General features: G+C 38.3%; 1 protein-coding gene across 3 annotated transcripts in view; it reads right to left on the bottom strand.

Moving 5' to 3' along the window:
• The window catches only part of LOC128699621 (TATA element modulatory factor), a 104,591-nt gene that overhangs the window by 13,696 nt on the left and 74,182 nt on the right, over nt 1-16,713 (bottom strand). For all 3 annotated transcript variants that reach the window (XM_053792352.2, XM_053792353.2, XM_053792351.2), the window contains 7 exons: nt 13,923-14,135; nt 10,670-10,876; nt 9,438-9,637; nt 7,193-7,293; nt 5,495-5,586; nt 1,392-1,692; nt 88-199 (listed from right to left, as the gene is read on the bottom strand). In XM_053792352.2, the coding sequence (XP_053648327.2) occupies nt 88-199; nt 1,392-1,692; nt 5,495-5,586; nt 7,193-7,293; nt 9,438-9,637; nt 10,670-10,876; nt 13,923-14,135 (1,226 nt within the window). The remainder of the gene's footprint in view (nt 1-87; nt 200-1,391; nt 1,693-5,494; nt 5,587-7,192; nt 7,294-9,437; nt 9,638-10,669; nt 10,877-13,922; nt 14,136-16,713) is intronic.

Genomic DNA, 16,713 nt, shown 5'->3' with positions numbered 1-16,713 from the left:
ATTCTATTGTATATCCTCCAGCTGTTCAGCCAGAGGAAACTTTCAAATTAAATTATACAAAAAAAAAAAAGCATTATTAATACATGCCTTCTCTCTGTCGCAGCTGAGAAGTGAGAGCATCTACAGTGGCAGTGGTGTTACCGCGCATCGAGTCATAGAGTGATGTTGCACGAGACCAACCCGACTCAAAAACTTCATCCTGTTGCAAAAATTTATATGAAATGTACCAGATATGAAATATTTTGACATTACAGGAGGGCCTCGCTGTACAGCACTTCGCTTTACAGTTTCATTACTGCAGTGATTTTCAATTATACCCTTTCTTCAGACTTCCTTTAATAAATATATTCACCACTCACTACAGTATAAGCTTTGGACAAAAATATTTTAAGGTTGGTAATGAGTGTACTGCATATGCATTTTTTAGGTCTAGCTCTATTGCTCACTTAATATATGATAGTGTAAATATGTTATCAGGCTTTTATATGGATTTGAAAGTGAAAAAAGAAGAAAAGGGCTACGTTTCACTTTACAGTGATTTTTTGCTTTACAGTAGTAGCCTGGAACCTAACCTGCTGTATAAATGGGACCCTCCTGTATATACATGTACTAAAAATTTATTGCATTATTACTCTTTAATACATTATATAATATAGCAAGGAATGCATGCACTGTATCTGGATAAATGCAACTTGATAATAGGGTTGACGTTGCATGTAGGGCTCTCGTGTAAGTAGATAATAGTCACAGGTGTGGGAAATGGATGGGCATGTGAATTGGTATGCAGTGGGTAGCAGGTGTTGGCCATTGTGTAGAGAATAATAGGTGTATTGTTGAGGATGTGGTTACTGAAATGTAGTAGGAAATTTTCTCACTCATTTACGGCTCCTTTCCTTCAATACCAGCATTAATCTGGATTTCTGTCTTTGGAAATTTTCATTTGCCTTGTGTCTAACTCGTGTGACTAGATGGAAGTTTCCTAATGGTTCTACATACATGTATTTAAGAACTGCTCACATTATCCTCACCCCTCTAAAGGAGGCAAAAGGATACTGCAGTTCAGGTCACAAGAACAGAGATGTCAAACTCCACCTGGCAAAACAGCAATTAAATAAATGATAGTGGCTATGTTTCCTCTTTCTTTATATACAAATTTCTGAATTTTTTCATTATATTCAGGCACCTAGAATCTGCTGATGTCATTACTTGTGACTGTGCTAGAAGATAAGCAGATAGACACAAGTGAATACTGTAACTAGGTTTGTAAAGTCTGTGTGAAATGGCCAAAAAAGGTATCATTCAGATTTTATTTCATGGTTGTGTTTCAAAAGTGAAAGAAAACTGTGTAATCATCATATCCAAACCACTGACAAAACTACAGTATAACCTACCCCCCACTGGGAACCACAGAAGGATTCAGACAGAGATCCAGAGACTGATAATCGTGACAAAGATGGAGTGGGGGAGGAACGAGGAGTGCTGTTATGACTCTCTGGAGCCTCATTTGCTAGTTGTAGCAATTTTCTATCACGATCTTTTAACTGCTCTTGAAGAGACATTGTTTTCTTTTTCTCAGCAGCAACTGCAGTCTTTTCTATCTCAAGTTGTTGTTCAAAACTGTCTCTCTCTCTTTTCACTTCTGCTATCTCTTCAGCAAATGAAGCCTTTAGAGCTTCAATCTGAGTAGCTTCTCTGAAATTAAAATATTATACTAGTTAAAAAACATGAATATTATGAATCTGCTATCACATCAATTGTTTCCTAACAAAAGAAAACACTTCTGTCACTCATTCAGTAACTTTCTTGCCAGAAATACACAGAGCTCACAATTTAAAAAAGATAAAGAAAAATTGGATATCAAATTGGGGAGGAGGAGTATGGAAGAAGTGAATGTTTTCAGATACTTGGGAGTTGATGTGCTGGCGGATGGATTTATGAAGGATGAGGTTAATCATCCTAGGTAGTAGGTTGGTAGACAGCAACCGCCCAGGGAGGTACTACCGTCCTGTCAAGTGAGTGTAAAACAGAAACCTGTAATTGTTTTACATGATGGTAGGATTGCTGGTGTCCATTTTTCTGTCTCATAAACATGCAAGGTTTCAGGTACATCTTGCTACCTCTACTTACACTTAAGTCACACTACACATACATGTACAAGAATATATATACACACCCCTCTGGGTTTTCTTCTATTTTCTTTCTAGTTCTTATTCTTGTTTATTTCCTCTTATCTCCATGGGGAAGTGGAATAGAATTCTTCCTCCGTAAGCCATGCGTGTTGTAAGAGGCGACTAAAATGCCGGGAGCAAGGGGCTAGTAACCTCTTCTCCTGTATATATTACTAAATGTAAAAGGAGAAACTTTCGTTTTTCCTTTTGGGCCACCCCACCTTGGTGGGATATGGCCGATGTGTTGAAAGAAAGAAAACATGCAAGGTTTCAGGTACGTCTTGCTACTTCTACTTACACTTAGGTCACACTACATATACATGTACAAGCATATGCATATATATATATATATATATATATATATATATATATATATATATATATATAAATATATAAATATATAAATATATATATATATATATATATATATATATATATATATATACATACATACATACATACATACATACATACATACATACATACATACATAACATACATACATAACATACATACATAACATACATACATAACATACATACATACATACATACATACATACATACATACATAACATACATACATAACATACATACATAACATACATACATAACATACATACATAACATACATACATAACATACATACATAACATACATACATAACATACATACATAACATACATACATAACATACATACATAACATACATACATAACATACATACATAACATACATAACATACATAACATACATAACATACATAACATACATAACATACATACATACATACATACATACATACATACATACATACATACATACACTGACTTAAGAAATCGTAATGACACGATTGCAAATAAACCATACCCCCGGCCGGGATTGAACCCGCGGTCATAGAGTCTCAAAACTCCAGCCCGTCGCGTTAGCCACTAGACCAGCTAGCCACAATAAGATTCATCCAACTAGGTATATTTCTACACCATAGGAAGGTTAGCACAGGCACCTCTGTGACCACAAATGCAAGTTTTTACAGACGAATCTCCAGCGACGGGCTGGAGTTTTGAGACTCTATGACCGCGGGTTCAATCCCGGCCGGGGGTATGGTTTATATATACACTCCTCTGGGTTTTCTTCTATTTTTCGTAAAAGTTCTTGTTCTTGTTTATTTCCTCTTACCTCCATGGGGAAGTGGAACAGAATTCTTCCTCTGTAAGCCATGCATGTCGTAAGAGGTGACTAAAATGCTAGGAGCAAGGGGCTAGTAACCTCTTCTCCTGTATATATTACTAAATTTAAAAGGAGAAACTTTTGTTTTTTCTTTTGGGCCACCCTGCCTCGCTGGGATACGGCCAGTTTGTTGAAAGAAGAAGAAGAGGTTAATCATAGAATTGATGAGGGAAAAAAGGCGAGTGGTGCGTTGAGGTATATGTGGAGACAAAAAAACGTTATCTATGGAGGCAAAGAAGGGAATGTATGAAAGTATAGTACTACCAACACTCTTATATGGGTGTGAAGCTTGGGTCCTGAGTGCAGCAGCGAGGAGGCGGTTGGAGGCAGTGGAGATGTCCTGTCTAGGGGCAATGTGTGGTGTAAATATTATGCAGAAAATTCGGAGTGTGGAAATTAGGAGAAGGTGTGGAGTTAATAAGAGTATTAGTCAGAGGGCTGAAGAGGGGTTGTTGAGGCGGTTTGGTCATTTAGAGAGGATGGATCAAAGTAGAATGACATGGAAAGCATTTAAATCTGTAGGAGAAGGAAGGCGGGGTAGGGGTCGTCCTCGAAAAGGTTGGAAGGAAGGGGCAAGGGAGGTTTTGTGGGCGAGGGGCTTGGACTTCCAGCAGGCGTGCATGAGCGTGTTCGATAGGAGTGAATGGAGACGAATGGTATTTGGAACCTGACAATCTGTTGGAGTGTGAGCAGGGTAATATTTAGTGAAGGGATTCAGGGAAACCGGTTATTTTATATAACCAGACTTGAGTCCTGGAAATGGGAAGTACTATGCCTGCACGCTAAAGGAGGGGTTTGGGATATTGGCAGTTTGGAGGGATATATAGTGTATTTTTATACATATTTTATTTATTATTTTATTATCACACTGGCCGATTCCCACCAAGGCAGGGTGGCCCGAAAAAGAAAAACTTTCACCATCATTCACTCCATTACTGTCTTGCCAGAAGGGTGCGTTACACTACAGTTTTTAAACTGCAACATTAACACCCCTCATATATACATATATACTTCTAAATTGTTGTATTCTGGGCACCTCTGCAAAAACAATGATTATGTGTGAGTGAGATGAAAGTGTTGAGTGATGATGAAAGTATTTCTTTTTGGGGATTTTCTTTCTTTTTGGGTCACCCTGCCTCAGTGGGAGATGGCCGACTTGTTGAAAAAAAAAAAAACTGATTATAGGTGATAGAGTAAACCCTCGTACAACAAGACTTTTTATAGTGAAATTTTGTTGCAATGCAATCAAAAACTTCAATAGCACACACAGATCTTGATAATACTTGCCTTAAATCTTAAAAAAAAAAAAATTAAATGCAGATTTTTTCTATCACTGATGGCCTGGTGCCCACCCTTTTTGCTGAACAAGCTTATGATGTTTTACATTTAAGACATAGGCATTATGGAACCAGTTAATTACTTAAGAACAAGTGTCTTGCACTTCCAATGGCTTTTTCTTGCCTAGAATAAGCTAGAGCATCTCTTCCAGTGAACACAACAGGATCAGCACTGTATACAATATGTTAAATAGTATTTTCTTTATTTTATTGTTTAATATTTAAAGTGCTTATCATTAAAATACCCTGGGTGGAAGGCACTCATCGTAATTTAATGTCCAAAGTAATACCCTACTCTAGCATCTCAAAGCAGGATATTTCAGGATTCCCTATGGCTACTGGCTTCATTCTAAGTCATTACTGGGCTTGTGTGATGAATGGTTTTGTCTGTGGCATCCAGTGAGGACCTTGTTGCATCAGTTCTTTGAGAACAGTGTTCATGACATGCCCATACCAAAAGCACATCCAGGAAAGCCTAGAAAAATATCCCCACTAAAATTAATTGTTAAAACATAATATATTGGAGATACAATACATGTATGCTTCTACCCAAGCAAAATCACTTTACATTCAGAGGGCACAAATATAAGTATAAGCTGTTGTCTTACACTTCAGTATAAGACAACAACTTATAGCCATGAATGACACTTCAAGTACATACTCTACCAATGAACTTAGGTGTTCCCCAAGGTAGCATTCTGGGCTTTCTTCTTTTTCTCATCCATATTAATAATTTACCAAATGTCAAAGTAAAACTTACTTAGTCCGGATCTCTGATAGTGATTCCAATTTTCCTGTTACAATGTCAAGCTGGGATGATAACTTGGCATTTTCTTCGTGCAAGTTAGCTATCTGGAAGCATTATTGAGTAAGCATTAATGAATATTTTAATATCATGACAATAATAAAACATATATGAGTTTGAGCTAGGTTAAAGCCTGTATAATATGTAAAGTAGATGTAATTTGCCTATCTTATTACTATTACATTAAAAATGTCCTCATTAAAAAACTATATTTGCCAGTAACATGGTTTACAACAAAAGACTTACCAAGTATTTCTAATTTTATGTAGAATTTTATCAAAAACTAAGAAAATGGAATAAGTCTTATTTTTCTCAACCAGACAATCCCAAGATATAGTGAGCACCCTTAAAACAGAAGTGATGAACTCCTAAGGTCATACAGTACTAGGGAAATGAAAGATTATTTAGTATGATTTAAGGAAGGGGAGGGTAGAGTTAGTGTTACAGATCAAGAATCCTTCACTAACATCGAGGCACTTCCCTCCATCCCTTGATAGGGACAGTCATATAGTCTAGTAGGAAATGCTGTAATGCACAGACCTTGACTGCAAGTATGGCTTGGCTTAAAAGATTTAACAAAGGGATATGAACTACACATTATGAAAATCATGGGAGTCAGCCTGAACTGACAACCAGGCAATACCCACCTCATCCCTTCATCCTCAATACCATTAAAGCACTACTTCATCACTGGAAGTGCTGTAATATACACTCACTTTTAACTTATTATGTGGATTCTAGTATACATCTCCAGTTCATAAATATTCCCTCATACATCATATTTAGATTATCCATCTTATTGATAAAACACTAATATAATAAACTCATCCCCCTCAAAGGAGGTTCCTTGATGCTGGTGAGGGGCTCTTGATCTAAGGAATTGGATCTGTGCTCTGATTCCCTGAATTGAACCTGAATACCTTCCATCCCTCCCACATGCATTGTATAATCCTATGGGTTTAGCACTCCCCTAATAGACTCATTAGTCAACGACTAATATAAATTATTATTTATTTATTTAATAACATATTGGCCAATTCCCACCAAAGCAGGGTGGCCAGAAAAAAAACTTTCATCATCATTCACTCCATCACTGTCTTGCCAGAGGGGTGCTTTACACTACAGTTTATAAAACTGCAACATTAACACCCCTCCTTCAGAGTGCAGACACTGTATGTACTTCCCATCTCCAGGACTGAAGTCCAGCCTGCCATTTCCCCTGAATCTCTTCATAAATGTTACTTTGCTCACATTCCAACAGCACATCAAGTATTAAAAACCATTTGTCTCCATTCACTCCTATCAAATATGCTCACGCATGCTTGCTGGAAGTCCAAGCCCCTCACACACAAAACCTCCTTTACCCCCTCCCTCCAACCTTTCCTAGGCCGACCCCTAAATGATAAATGATTTACATATTATTAAGGACAATGCTAATAACCATAACATAATCCTACACACACATGGGCATCATCTTTTAATTTGACCAATGAAATACTGTAACCCATAACTTGCATGGACTAGACCCTGCAGCTTTCTGGAAGTCCATATAGTACTTCCAGTCTGCCACTTGAGGTTAAAAAGAGTCACACCAACCTTACGTAAGTTTACATTAAGTCACAATTAAACGCTTGTAGATACGTATAGTTTTACCTGTGTTTGTAACTGAGATGAATTTGCTGCCAGTTCTGCATACTGCTCTCGAGCATGTCTTTCTTTTTCACTGCTTGATGCAACTGCCATTTGTGCCTCGTCTATAATAACAATAATAACAATAATAATAAAATGCTGAAAGAGAGGGGCTAGTAACCCCTTCTGTATTTTTTTTTTTTTCAACAAACAAGCCGTATCCCACCAAGGCAGGGTGGCACAAAAAAACAAAAGTTTCTCTTTTTAAATTTAGTAATTTATACAGGAGAAGGGGTTACTAGCCCCTTGCTCCCGACATTTTAGCCGCCTCTTACAACACGCATGGCTTACAGAGGAAGAATTCTGTTCCACTTCCCCATGGAGATAAGAGGAAATAAACAAGAATAAGAACTAGAAAGAAAATAGAAGAAAACCCAGAGGGGTGTGTATATATATGCTTGTACATGTATGTGTAGTGTGACCTAAGTGTAAGTAGAGGTAGCAAGACACACCTGAAACCTTGCATGTTAATGAGATAGAAAAAAGACACCAGCAATCCTACCATCATGTAAGACAATTAAAGGCTTCTGTTTTACACTCACTTGGCAGGATGGTAGTACCATCCTGCCAAGTGAGTGTAAAACAGAAGCCTGTAATTGTTTTACGTGATGGTAGGATTGCTGGTATCTTTTTTGTCTCATAAACATGCAAGGTTTCAGGTATGTCTTGCTACTTCTGCTTACACTTAGGTCACACTACACATACATCTTTCTTCTTTCAACACATCGGCCATATCCCACTGAGGTGGGGTGGCCCAAAAGGAAAAATGAAAGTTTCTCCTTTTACATTTAGTAATATATACAGGAGAAGAGGTTACTAGCCCCTTGCTCCTGGCATTTTAGTCGCCTCTTACAACACGCATGGCTTACGGAGGAAGAATTCTGATCCACTTCCCCATGGAAATAACAGGAACAAGAACTAGTAAGAAAATAGAAGAAAATCCAGAGGGGTGTGTGTATATATATATATGCTTGTACATGCAATAAGATCACAGTAAACAGGTGATTTCAGAATATGCAAAACAACCACTCTGAAAGAATAGAGAAATTCCAAGCGCTTTCGTGACTTCTCACATTATCAAGGAACATTATCATAGTTCCTTGATAATGTGAGTAGTCACGAAAGCACTTGGAATTTCTCTATTCTTTCAGAGTGGTTGTTTTGCATGCTTGTACATGTATGTGTAGTGTGACCTAAGTGTAAGAAGAAGTAGCAAGACGTACCTGAAATCTTGCATGTTTATGAAACAGAAAAAGACACCAGCAATCCTACCATCATGTAGAACAATTACAGGTTTCCGTTTTACGCTCACTTGACAGGACGGTAGTACCTCCCTAGTTCTTATTCTTGTTTATTTCTTCTTATCTCCATGGGAAAGTGGAACAGAATTCTTCCTCTGTAAGCCATGCGTGTTGTAAGAGGCGACTAAAATGCCAGGAGCAAGGGGCTAGTAACCCCTTCTCCTGTATAAATTACTAAATTTAAAAAGAGAAACTTTTGTTTTTCTTTTTTGGGCCACCCTGCCTTGGTAGGATACGGCTGGTTTGTTAAAAAAAAAAAATAGCAATACAAGTATAAGCACTGCCCTTTCCACCACTAGAACTCAAGTCCAGCTAACCAGGTTCCCTTGAATCCCTTCATAAATGTTGCCTTGCTTACAGTCCACCAATATGTCCATTAAAAACCACCTGTCTCCACTCACTCCTCTCTAACATGTTCACATAATTCTGGTGGATGCTCAAGGCTCTAAAACTCAAGAGACTCTGACTCTTTCTCTCTCCAACCATTCCTGTGAGGACCCCTTTTCCCTTCTATCTTCCATCTCAGATTTATACACCCTCTTTGTCAACTTATCCTGCTCCATTCTCTCTACATGCCTAAACACCTGAACAACCCTTTCTTAACTCTCTTAATTATACCCTTGGTCACCCCACAACACCTTTTAATTTCTACACTCCAAATTCTCTACATGATATTCACACCACACAATGCTCTAAAAGATGACAGCATCACTTCTTATAGCTTCTTTTTTGCTGCAGCATTCAAAACCCATTCCTCATAACCATATAAGTGTTGGTACCAATATACTGTTACATTCCCTTTTTTACCTCCTAAGATAAACTTCTTTCTTTCCACAGATGTTTCAACATGCTAATCTAAAATGTCATGACATAATAAAACTGATGTAATGCACAAAGCATTGACTTACTTAAGCGGCGAGTGAGTGTTGTCTCCAGTGTTTCCCATGAAGCTTGCTGGGAGGAATGAGTACTTTGCAAATTTTCCATCTGTCGAAGTAGAGGTCTTGTGGCAGCACTTACAGCGCCAGAGAGTTCCTCTGCCCGAGCTTCAGCCTCAGACACTCTCTGCTGTAACTCACTGATGTCAGAGCGCAGTTGGCGCTCTTTTCTGTAAATAAAATAGTAAAAAAAAAAATCTGTAAACAAATTTCTATTACAAATTTCTAAATCACATATGCAATATTCTCTGTCCATATGAAAAAAAAAGAGAATATACTTAATTAAAAATTTACAGATTTAGAAGAAATTTAAATTAAGAAAACTGAGAGCATTAAAGCTACTATGTCTTAGGAAATACAGCATAACAAGGTTGCATTTTTTGGAAAACTGGACTCTACAAATTAAGTCTCTTTTGAGCTATACTTTTAAGACCTACCATAGTTTGTTTAGTGCAATGAAAAATTCTCAACTGAAGAATGCTTTGTTTAGATGGTGGATTATATCTCCACCATCTAAACAAAGCATTCTTCAGTTGAGAATTTTCAGAAAGTATCGAACACGGAGCTAATGAATTGCTAGGCCAGAACAGTAAACACTCCACCACTAGGTAGGGGTGTTTTATTCATTGGAAAAAATGGGCATTCCATTATGCAGATCCTTGTCAGATGATGATCTGCTTGGTGATTCAGCAACCTCTGGAATACCACTGCTTGAGTAACAGTGTTTAAGTGCCCACTGACATACTGGAGGCTAAGCACCCTCAGGCATACCAGATAGGTTACCCACCACCATTTAAAATACCAAAGGATCACAATTTAGTTTCTGAGTATACCACTAGGCAAAGGCATTAAGATATCTACTGAATCAAAGAACCTTTAAAAAACAGTAATGTTCAGTTGATATAATATTTTTAAAACAGAATTGCGAGAGGCTCTTATTTTCGTCATCACCTTCAAAGTTTTGTTTATTATAATTTCTCTTGCTTTTCAGCTATGACACTGACTGTATTAAAACACAATCACTATTTCCTCTCAACATAGAGCGACCTGAAGAAACATTCACCATCACCCGTTTTCTAGTTGTCTTTCCAGAAGTGCAAGGGTGTCACAATTAAAATGATCTACCATACTGTAACATTTCTTGAAACACAATCACACCTTTCCCTCAAATACAAACTATGTATGAGAAGCTGAATCACTACCTATTGGCTTGATTTTCTGATCTGGTGAGTGTATCCTGAAGTTCCAGCAGCTGAGCCATAAGTGCTTCCTGTTCTCGATGTGCTTGTGACTGAGCCTCTGCTAGTGTTATCTCCAGCTGTTTCCGAGCCCCCACCTCTGCGCTCAAAGCTTGCTCCTGGGCTTCTGCGTCCTTTGTTGCTGCTGTCCTCTGTAGTTCTGTCATCTCTCTGAATAATACAAATGATCATCAGCATTGTATTATAGCAGAAAACTTTGTAACAAAATTGTTAAGCATTAACTTCTACTCAGAATTTAGTTAATACAAAATAACATTACAGCCTCTCCTCACTTAGCGACATACTTGTTTACCGACCACTCGGACTTACGACTGGCTCTCCAACCAATATGCAAACCTAAGTAATGTATGTTAGAGCTGATTTCCTCTACTCTGTTTATTACAGTATACAGTAAACTACTGTATAAACATTTAAAAATATACCAGAAATGTTATAAATGGTGCAAAGGTGACATTAAAAAAATATCTAAAGATGGTTGACACAAACCTACTACCAGTATAGTATCCCCTCCTTAACGACCAATTCGCTTACCAACATACTCTTAGGAACAGAACCCTGTCATTAAGTGAGGAGAGGCTGTATTGTAAATAGACTTTCATGATGTGTCAACATGACCCTTCTTTATCTAAATGAAAGTATACTGTCATTTTTTCCAACTAGCTAACAAATGAATTACACACAACATAAATGCAGCAAGTGCTAAGTAATGCAACTGTTGAAACAATACTTAATGAAAAAAATTCATTCAAGTAAGGAAAAGAATCAAGGAAGTAAACACTACAACTTAGACTTGTTCCCTGAAGCACAGAAACAGAATAAAATCCTCAGCACATGCCAGATTAGCAAATGAAAAAATGACCTTTAGAAACCTGAACAAGAACATTTTCCAATCCCTATTCTCTATATGCATAAGATTACTATTTGACTACAGCACCACCAGACATGATGAAGATAAAAGAAAATACAAAGTTTGCACCTGCACTGCTACCAGAGCCAAGGAAAGGAAGCTACAGGGAAAGCTTATGAGCTCATCTCATATAACAAAATACACTAAGGCATGAGCAGGGTAGCAGCAGTTATGATATTTAGAGAGCACTTTGAGCACAGCATAAATAGGGTGGAGAAGGATACACTTTCTTTCAACAAACCAGCCACATTCCACCGAGGCAGAGTGGCCCAAAAAGAAAAACAAAAGTTTCTCTTCTTAAATTTAGTAATTTATACAGGAGAAGGGGTTACTAGTCCCTTGCTCCTGGCATTTTAGCCGCCTCTTACAACACGCATGGCTTATGGAGGAATAATTCTGTTCCACTTCTCCGTGGAGATAAGAGGAAATAAACAAGAACAAGAACTAATAAGAAAATAGAAGAAAACCCAGAGGGGTGCATATAAATATGCTTGTACATATACATATATATTCGGAGTGTGGAAATTAGGAGAAGGTGTGGAGTTAATAAAAGCATTAGTCAGAGGGCAGAAGAGGGGTTGTTGAGGTGGTTTGGTCATTTAGAGAGAATGGATCAAAGTAGAATGACATGGAAAGCATATAAATCTATAGGGGAAGGAAGGAGGGGTAGGGGTCGTCCTCGAAAGGGTTGGAAAGAGGGGGTAAAGGAGGTTTTGTGGGCAAGGGGCTTGGACTTCCAGCAAGCGTGCATGAGCGTGTTAGATAGGAGTGAATGGAGACGAATGATACTTGGGACCTGATGATCTGTTGGAGTGTGAGCAGGGTAATATTTAGTGAAGGGATTCAGGGAAACCGGTTATTTTCATATAGTCGGACTTGAGTCCTGGAAATGGGAAGTACAATGCCTGCACTTTAAAGGAGGGGTTTGGGATATTGGCAGTTTGGAGGGATATGTTGTGTATCTTTATACGTATATGCTTCTAAACTGTTGTATTCTGAGCACCTCTGCAAAAGCAGTGATAATGTGTGAGTGTGGTGAAAGTGTTGAATGATGATGAAAGTATTTTCTTTTTGGGAATTTTCTTTCTTTTTTGGGTCACCCTGCCTCGGTGGGAGACGGCCGACTTGTTGAAAAAAAAAAAAAAAACATATACGTGTAGTGTGACCTAAGTGTAAGTAGAAGGAGCAAGACGGACCTGAAATTTTGCATGTTTATGAAACAGAAAAGACACCAGCAATCCTACCATCATGTAAAACAAGTACAGGCTTCCATTTTACACTCACTTGGCAGGATGGTAGTGCCTCCCTGGGCGGTTGCTGTCTACCAACCTACTACCTAGAAGGATACACTATTTACCAAAATCTTCCCAAAATGCACCATATACCAGCAGCTTTCTTTTGTGGAAATAAATGGTATCAAATACCGACACAGTGGAAATATAAAGAAATATAAAGAAGAATCCTGGAATCATCGCTTATCTCTATAACCAACAATTTCAACCAGAACAACGGCTTCTATAACATAGCTGAACCACTCGCCAAGAAACTTCTTCATCGCTATCCCACATAAGAACATAGAACACCGCAGAAGGTCTACTCACAACTTGTCCAATACCCCTGCCAAGCTACCCAAGACTCTATAACTCCACCCGGTAGATCATCAGATGCAGCATTCTCCACCTGACCTCAACATTCTGAACATGACTATAAATACTCCCATACCTTCCACCCCAGGTAGATCTGTGTGTGACTTGAAAAAGCCCACTGTGTGGGTGAAACGTTGTCAATAAAGGATCACATTATACTGCATATGTGTTTATATTTCCAGCTTTCTTTTGTGCCTAACAGTATTTTATTACTGTATACTGTAAGGGGTAACCAAGATACTAGGATGCAGCTTTAAGCTTAATACCCAAGTTAGCTATGTGTTAAAACTTTTTTACAATGAGGGTAACAAAGAAAGCAAATGAACTAGATGACATATAAAAGGATGAACATACACAGCTTCTAAAGTAAATAGGACAGAGGTACAAGATCTCCTCAAGTAGTCAAAAGTTAAAGGGCAGGTCCAGGAGCTTAGAGCTCAATACTAAAAAAACATCACGAGATAAAATACTCAAAGGCATATCACAAATAACTGGAAGGCAAACTGTAGATCATTATCAAGTCAGGGAAAACACATTATAATGCTTCATCTCCAAGGTGTGGGTTATTTATGAAGTGTTCCAGCCATAGCATTGTGACTTAACCTTCAGTTACACAAATACAAAGAGCTCCCAAGTTTCCCACCTGTATGCAGTATCCAGGGCACTTTTAAGTGCAGTCATTTTGCCTTCCAATTCAGCATTTTCTGCATTTGCATCTTTTACCATCTGCTCTAAACGTTGGTTCGTGATGTTCAATTGGCAAACAGCATCGATCTGGCGACGCTCCATTTCTTCCTTGGCAGACAGTTGCTTCCTTAAACGTTCTAGCTCCCGAGACTGTTCCTCCAGTTTGTCTCTGTGGAACAAATTCCCAGATGTCACAATAGTAATACAAGACAACAGTGGAAATGAATATTTACAACAGTGTATTGTTATGACCACCAATATAGCAAAAGAGAAATCACATGGTTGCCGATGCTGCAGCAAGGAGGCAGTGGAGATGTCCTCTCTAAGGGCAATGTGTGGTGTAAATATTATGCAGAAAATTCAGAGTGTGGAAATTAGGAGAAGGTGTGGAGTTAATAAAAGTATTAGTCAGAGGGCTGAAGAGGGGTTGTTGAGGTGGTTTGGTCATTTAGAGAGAATGGGTCAAAGTAGAATGACATGGAGAGCGTATAAATCTGTAGGGAAAGGAAGGCGGGGTAGAGGTCGTCCTCGAAAGGGTTGGAGGGAGGGGGTAAAGGAGGCTTTGTGGGAGAGAGGCTTGGACTTCCAGCAAGCGTACGTGAGCATGTTAGATAGGAGTGAATGGAGACAAATGGTATTTGGGACCTGACGAGCTGTTGGAGTGTGAGCAGGGTAATATTTAGTGAGGGAAGTCAAGGAAACCGGTTATTTTATATAGTCGGACTTGAGTCCTGGAAATGGGAAGTACAATGCCTGCACTTTAAAGGAGGGGTTTGGGATATTGGCAGTTTGGAAGGATATGTTGTGTATCTTTATATGTGGGAGAGGGCCGACTTGTTGAAAAAAAAAAAAAAAAAATTTCTAAACTGTTGTATTCTGAGCACCTCTGCAAAAACAGTGATTATGTGTGAGTGAGGTGAAAGTGTTGAATGATGATGAAAGTATTTTCTTTTTTGGGGATTTTTTTTCTTTCTGGGTCACCCTGCCTCAGTGGGAGACAGCCGACTTGTTAAAAAAAAAAAAAAGGTATAACAACTAATGCTAAATACATACAATATAACACTATTTTACAATGTAAATGATGAAGTGTGAATTAGCATACCAGATGTTATGCTTCTTTTTGAGAAAGACTGGGATAGAGTACAGGAAGGCCCCATTTTACAGTGCTTCGCTTTACAGCATTTCACTAATGCAGTGGTTTTCAGTCAGTATACCCATTCTTCACTTATTCAGGCTTCCTACAATGAATATATGCACTACTCACTATGAGCTAAGGACAAAAATATTTTAAGCTGGGTAATGTGTGTACTCTACATGCATGTTTTTAGGCCTAGCTCTATTACACACTTAACCCTTTCAGGGTTTCGGCCGTACTAGTACGGCTTACGCACCAGGGTTTTTAACGTACTAGTACGCCTAAATTCTAGCGCCCTCAAATCTAATGAGAGAAAGCTGGTAGGCCTACATATGAAAGAATGGGTCTATGTGGTCAGTGTGCGCGGTATAAAAAAATCCTGCAGCACACAGTGCGTAATGAGAAAAAAAAAAACTTTGACCATGTTTTTGGATTAAAACAGCGACTTTGCACTGTATTTTCGTATGGTATTTATTGTTGTATTCTAGTTTTCCTGGTCTCATTTTATATAATGGAAGACATATTACAGAAATTGAGATGATCTGTACACTGAAATTGGCTGAAAATAGGGCTCAAACTGGGCAAAATCGCCGAAGCGTAAACATCAAATTCAAATTCAAATTCAAACTTTATTCTCTATAAGTATTACAATGCTGAGTTTACAGAATTTGGTTATTGTGTGGTTTACATGTAGTAAAATAATAATTACAGAGTGTACCACTAGAACGCCTAGCATGGCTAGGCATTTCAGGCAGACTTATATTAAATCTTAGGTTTAAAATGTTACAGAATTATGAGATAAGTTGGTATTATGGCTAAGTGACTAAATACTAGTTGTGAGTTTAGCAATGTGAATGCTTTTGTTTTGGCACTATACATAGTTTCAGTATTGGAGTATCACAGGCCAACTTTTGACTAGTTAAGATTCATTATTTTGAGATTGAGATTGATATTTCTGTTTATGGTCAAATGGGTGAGTGAGTGTAAGTGTGAACCACCAGGTGGTATTCGTATTATTAGTTGACAGGGTGTATCAGGGAGATAAGATGTTTTCTGATGGTAGTTTTGAAAGTGATGAATGTGTCTGCAGTTTTGGAATTTTCAGGTAGGGTGTTCCAGATTTTAGGGCCTTTGACATACATTGAATTTTTGTAAAGGTTTAGTTGGACACGGGGAATGTCATAGAGATGCTTGTGTCTGGTGTTGTGCCTGTGGGTTCTGTCACAACTATCAAGAAAGCGTTTTAGGTCAAGGTTAATATTGAAATTTAAGGTCCTGTAGATGTAGATTGCACAGTAGTAAGTGTGGATGTACTGAACAGGGAGTAAGTTTAGATCTATGAAGAGTGGGGGGGGTGTGTTGCCAGGGATGGGATTTAGTGATTATTCTTACTGCGGCTTTTTGTTGGGTTATTATTGGCTTTAGGTGTGTTGCTGCAGTTGAACCCCAAGCACAGATAGCATAGGTGAGGTATGGATATATAAGTGAATGGTATAGTGTGAGAAGGGCAGTTTGCGGCACGTAGTATCGTATCTTGGAGAGGATCCCAACCGTTTTGGATACCTTTTTGGTTATGTGTTGGATATGGGTGCTGAAGTTCAGGTTGTTGTCG

Source organism: Cherax quadricarinatus, chromosome 67 (assembly GCF_038502225.1).
Source record: "Cherax quadricarinatus isolate ZL_2023a chromosome 67, ASM3850222v1, whole genome shotgun sequence".
Lineage (NCBI taxonomy): Eukaryota > Metazoa > Arthropoda > Malacostraca > Decapoda > Parastacidae > Cherax > Cherax quadricarinatus.
Note: the sequence above shows the minus strand (reverse complement) of the source record. Positions and strands in the feature narration are given on the sequence as shown.